General features: G+C 32.2%; 1 protein-coding gene across 1 annotated transcript in view; it reads right to left on the reverse strand.

The window, feature by feature from the left end:
• The window catches only part of LOC105619455 (potassium voltage-gated channel subfamily H member 8), a 19810-nt gene that overhangs the window by 7363 nt on the left and 6705 nt on the right, over positions 1–5742 (reverse strand). The window contains exons 6-11 of the mRNA XM_012200973.1: positions 3839–4002; positions 2939–3152; positions 1437–1616; positions 977–1176; positions 573–822; positions 82–341 (exon numbers count right to left, since the gene is read on the reverse strand). Coding sequence (XP_012056363.1) covers positions 82–341; positions 573–822; positions 977–1176; positions 1437–1616; positions 2939–3152; positions 3839–4002 — 1268 coding nt within the window. The remainder of the gene's footprint in view (positions 1–81; positions 342–572; positions 823–976; positions 1177–1436; positions 1617–2938; positions 3153–3838; positions 4003–5742) is intronic.

Raw genomic sequence — 5742 nt, forward strand, 5'->3', positions numbered from 1 at the left:
CTTCTTCTCTCTCTCTCTCTCTCTCTCTCTCTCTCTCTCTCTCTCTTCTTTTCTCTCAGGGGAGAATATAGAGTTAATTACCTCTGCTTCGTAACCTTCACGTAAATTGTAAGTAAGATCGTGTTGTATATCATGCGCAAACTCTTGTTGATACTCGGGGTATAGCCGGAGGACCTCGACTAAGCCTTGCATGTGTATACACTTCAAATCGCAATATGTTAGCGCCTTGACGTCGCAGCTGGATTTTACTACATCAATTGAGCCAGATCCAGTTGTACCGCCGCCATTATTTCCGTGTTGCAGATGAACGTTTATGTCGCACCCCACTAAATCTCCCTTCCCTTAAAAGATACATCAGGAATGAAGTCTGCTCGCAAATTAATAATTTCATGTGTCTAGCTGCGTCTATCAATTTAAAGAAACTTTAACTGATCTAAAATTAACAGGTTCAATGTAATATTTACTTTACTAGTGTAAAATATTTCGAGCTTAAGCATTTAGTAATTTGTAATAAAATTAAATATTGACAAAAGAGAATCGCGAATAACAAAATTTGAATATTAAATTATTACCTAAAATTGCTACCACCATATCATTTTGCACAACTTCCATAGATCCATTGCATAAATAATAAATGTACGAAAGAGCATCGCCTTTGTGGACGAGAAATTCGCCGGGGGCGCAAAAATTATTTCTGATATGCAGTGAAAGTAGCTTTAAACATCCTTGTGAAGCGGCTTCAAATATTGGTAAACTTAAAATTTCTCGATGAAGATGCATTGAAACATCTCCTCGTAATTCCTCGGGAAATTGTTTGAGGGTCTACAGAAGAATTATTATGTATTGTAATATACAACTATCATAGCAATATTTTTTCAATTTATTTTTTATATAGCGTTTTAATCTAATCGAATTTATCGATGTATATCGATATATTAATATAATACTTTAATTAAAAAGAAGTGATGTTCTTTACCTCGTGCACGTCAATACCATGGTTCAGTGACCATATAGTTTGAAAGTAATCCTGCATTCGCTGCTTGAGTTCCTCCGGAATTTGATGTAAAATTAAAAAATCTTTGAGATCTCGCAACTTCGTTTGATACTGGGATCTTCTAGAGTACATTCTTTGAATAATTGCAGTAACATTGCCGAATACTACAGCGTGCATGAGAGCTGAAATGTAAAAACCTTGTGCACTATGCTCTGATGGAGGGGAGTACATGAAATATAATCGATTTCACATTAAATCGCCATTAATATCAGGCAAGGAACAATGCTCAACTAATTCCCGACAAGCATATGAGCTAATGGTGAAACTTATAATAGCATCACAGCATATTAACATGATAATACCTAACTAGGAAATTTTTTAGGCAACATGCAAATCTTATTTTTTATAATTAAATATTTTTTATAATTAAATCAAAACTTACCCCCAATCAACATTGTGCAAATAGAGAAAAATTTCTCTGAGAAAGTATTTGCCGAAACATTTCCGAAACCTACGGAAGTTAAACTACTACAAGTAAAATATAATGCTGTTATGTAGCTCTCTGTATGCGTGACGTTTTGCACTGATATTTTTAATTTCTCAGCCAAAGTATGTATCCAACCTAGAACATATTAATGACAATTCCAGCGTTTTTTAGTTTAGTAAATGTTTATCATCTATTTTGTCTCATTCATTGAAGTGAAAATTACTGTAGGATTGTTCGCGTCACACATGCTTCTACATGTTCCTACTATAAGTCCTACTCATTCTAACAAGCGCATTAAAGTGAGTAAGTATTATGGTAAAAGTATATTAAAGAATGTCGAAGCATGCGACACGAGTAAACTTTATATTTTCATATAATTTAATAAAAATATTGTCCAGTTGCGTACTCTGTAACAGTAAACTCTTTTAGAGTAAACTTTTCACTTTACAGAATGAAAATTGAGCCACTCTTTTTCAAGACTGACTTAATTTTTTCTGTAGAATGAGATTCCATTCCAAAGAATTTATAGAATAAATATTAACTTTTTTTATATATATATTTTTTGTTCATGTTTCTAGATTTATATTATTTTTATTTCGTATTTTGTGTTTAAGTTATGAAATTTATTTTTTTATATTTTTATTGAGAAGCGAAATCTTATGATGAAATAGTTTCTCAATAACTATTGGATAACAATTCCTACAAATCTTATGCAAGAGCTCTCATGTCGATAGGATCGTTTCTATAGTTGCAGATCCATTCGTGCAATTCTGCGACGGATATGTAGACATGCTTTCTCAAGAAGTAGATAGCATCGGGTGATTTTTATAGGTCACGAAAGCCGCAACTATGTTCAGATTGTTTTTATATTAGGTAGAGAGAATACTTGTGTATTCTCGAAAGATTGGCAATCTAGCTGTTCCCAACACACAGTGTTTCACATTTTCCGTAAATATTTCATGATATCCATGTTACAGAATGTGGCAGTTTGCGATCATTAAATAATGCTGAATCCTTATAGAAATTTAATACTAATATTGATCAATTAATCACCTATTTTCAGTATTAAAAGTACTATAACGATACTTTTAATATTAAAAATAAATGATTAATTGGCCAATACTAGTATTAACTCCTACCATACTGGAGGCTTACTAAAGGAGGTCACTAATTATCGAGTGATTCCTGTTTGTGCAAGTTTCTTTGCGTCTTTCGGTAATTATAAATTATACTATATTTTATTTTCCAAAATAAAGTGCCAATATTTATTCTAGAAAGTTGAAAGTATGTTGGTGAATTTTTAGAGATTTTTAGAGCTTTTTTGAATCATTCTGAATATGTGAAAAAAAAAATGAATGGATTCTAGTGCCCTCATTAGTATAGATGAGGCACCAAATTGTACCTAGTAGAATAAGAATTAAATTTCTACAAGGGAATTGGCTTCTCAAGAGACTTACCTAGATCCCAATCCTTATCATTCCGCAATCGCTCCTTTTCAGCGATTACATACCAAATGCAAGCCAACCAATGTGCCACCACAATGAAGAAGAGCATAAGCATCGTTAAAATTACCGCGCTGTACTGCGAATATCTGTCCATTTTTTGTAACAGTCGTGCGAGTCTCAGTAATCTTGTGAGTTTCACTAAGTGAATGTTACTATGTGCTGATTCCTACAACAGATATCGATAACAAATATTTATTTAGGTCTGTATTTTTTTAACGGTTCACATTCTATATAACAGCATTTCGAGATATATGTTGTGGATACATATTGTACCAATTTTAATATTGTATATTTTTTACTTCAAAATTTAATCGAATTTTACTTATTCAATAAAAAAATTTTGCTAATAGTTAGCAATTAAAAATAGCAATATAAGAAGATATTTTTCCTGATAACATTTAATGACTAATTTTGACATAATCTATCGATTTTCTATTACACTTCGGACAAATTAATTAGCTTAGTTAACCTCTTCGTTAGATTGATGCCTGACGGAAATTACTAATTACCGCAAAACTGATATTGGGACGCGAAAACACACCCAGGTACGTTCTATATAGATTTCTCCATCCTAATTCAAAATCCTTATACCAGACTTCCATGTTGCTCCAATATGTCATTTTTGTTTAAATTTAATTTCCATATTGTAGAAAAACAAGAATTTTTTCTTAGATTGGATTAAAAGTTAAAAATTGTCATAGAGAGTTGAATCTGATGTCTTAAAGATTGCAAGATGAGATCACAAATTTAATATTTTGAAAAAAAGAGCTTATCGTAAAAGCTAGCTTTTGTAAGAAAGTAAATAAAAAGCTAACTCATAAAGCTATTTGTAAGCGGATGAAAGATACTTACCTCGCCGCCGTAAACGTCTGAGGCATAGAGAAAATCAAATGGCAATGCTGCTACGAGGTCAACAAAGAACCAGCCTTTCACGTAATTCACGGCGATGCTTCTGCTATTGCTGACGACTTCGCCCTTTCTACTCACGTACGTTGTTCTGAAGTTCAAAACGATATCTGGGGAGGAATAACAGAGTATACATACATTCACAATGCGCACGAAACGATCAAGATCTTTCGCACATATAAAATATCTGATATCTCTATTTCAACACAACAAATCTCAAAAATTTTAATATACGTTTAGCAAGAATGGGTTTTAAAATAAGCTTTTTAAGCGTTTTATAATTAAATAGGTATTTTATATGTCAAGAATTCAACTTAATTGCAAAATATTGCCAATCTTGCTGAATAAATTACAATTATGATGCTCAAATGATCCAATGATTTGTGTGAACTGTTTTTAATTAATCTTTTTTTATGATGAAATATCAATTGATATGATTTCATCAAACGGAAAATATTGTTTTCACCTGGGGTGTGACAATAATAGTGATTGCAAGCGAATGTAAAGTCAAGTTTGCATGTGCATCGCCTGACTACATGAAGAGGAGAAACTGGCTTTCCTTGTTGTCCTGCCGAGTTTCTATTCCTGCAAACGTATCAAGCAGCTGAGCGAAACTTTGGCTTTGTACAATGAATGCCTTTTAATCCCGTTTGCAAATTGGATTTTAGCCGCGAAATTGACGTTCCACGTTCACTTACCGTAGAAGTAACTTCGTTTAAAAGTCGCAGATAGTCGATATTTTACTTATCATGTATCACACATGAAATATCGCTATTCGTTAATTCTATATTAATTCTATATAATCGTAATACGATAATTTTATTAAAGAATCTGTCACTATATATATAAAATGTTTTGCGATAAACTCGCATGCACATCGTGAAAGAAAATGAAAGATATATTCCAATTTATAATGCGGACGTCTTTTAATATGTATTTTATCTACCTCGTTCAACTTCATGACAACGCAATTTCGTTCGACAGTTAAAATCGATGTTAAACCGGTGAATATATATATTGAAAATGGATGTTGTTTATTTACCGAGGTTCGCGCACGATATATATAATATTCTACGAAAATGCCTGCGTCAAAATTAGCCTGCAGCTTCAATATCGCAAACAATTAAAAAAAAAAAATTAAATCAAAGGGTTAACATTATAATGAACGCTTGACATCAAACAAGCTAAAGATTTTCTAAAGGCAAAACCGCTTTTTTCATTATCATTAAATCCCCTGGTAATAGAACTCGTTTCCTTATCGGGTAACTTTCTTACGAAAAGTTCAAGCGTTGTTTTGTTTGCTCGATTATAGCGGATTTAAACGCGTCACTTTTCCGTCGTTCAGCACTTTCTGAACGTTGTTGTCAGCTAATTAAAAGGTTCCTACATTTTTGTAAAAATATTTACAGAAAAATATTCTATTGTGTTTTTATTTCTTAGAAGAAGCTGCTATGCGATGACTGAATCGAAAGTCACTCATTATTACGCGACATACATATGGAGGAGAAAAGAAGGTGGCTGATCGTTTCTCTTGGTTTCGGTCTAACGAGCTCCACGTGTTGCCAATTGAACGACGGGTGGATTTTTCCTATTTCCTTCGCAGAAACATTATTCCAAAAGGGCACGAGTAATCGATTTCTATTACGAGATAGCGATTAGATCTTGATTTATTTTCTTACTTAGAAATAGTGCGTACACTTATGTGATTATATATATATATATATATATATATATATATATATATATATAACGACTAATTAATTAGTACTAATAATTAATTATTACTATAGTTAATTAAATAAATAATAACTAAGTAAAGTAAGGTAGTAATAATTAATAGTAGTACTAAT

This window comes from Atta cephalotes, assembly GCF_000143395.1.
Source record: "Atta cephalotes unplaced genomic scaffold scaffold00021, whole genome shotgun sequence".
In the NCBI taxonomy this organism is placed as follows: domain Eukaryota; kingdom Metazoa; phylum Arthropoda; class Insecta; order Hymenoptera; family Formicidae; genus Atta; species Atta cephalotes.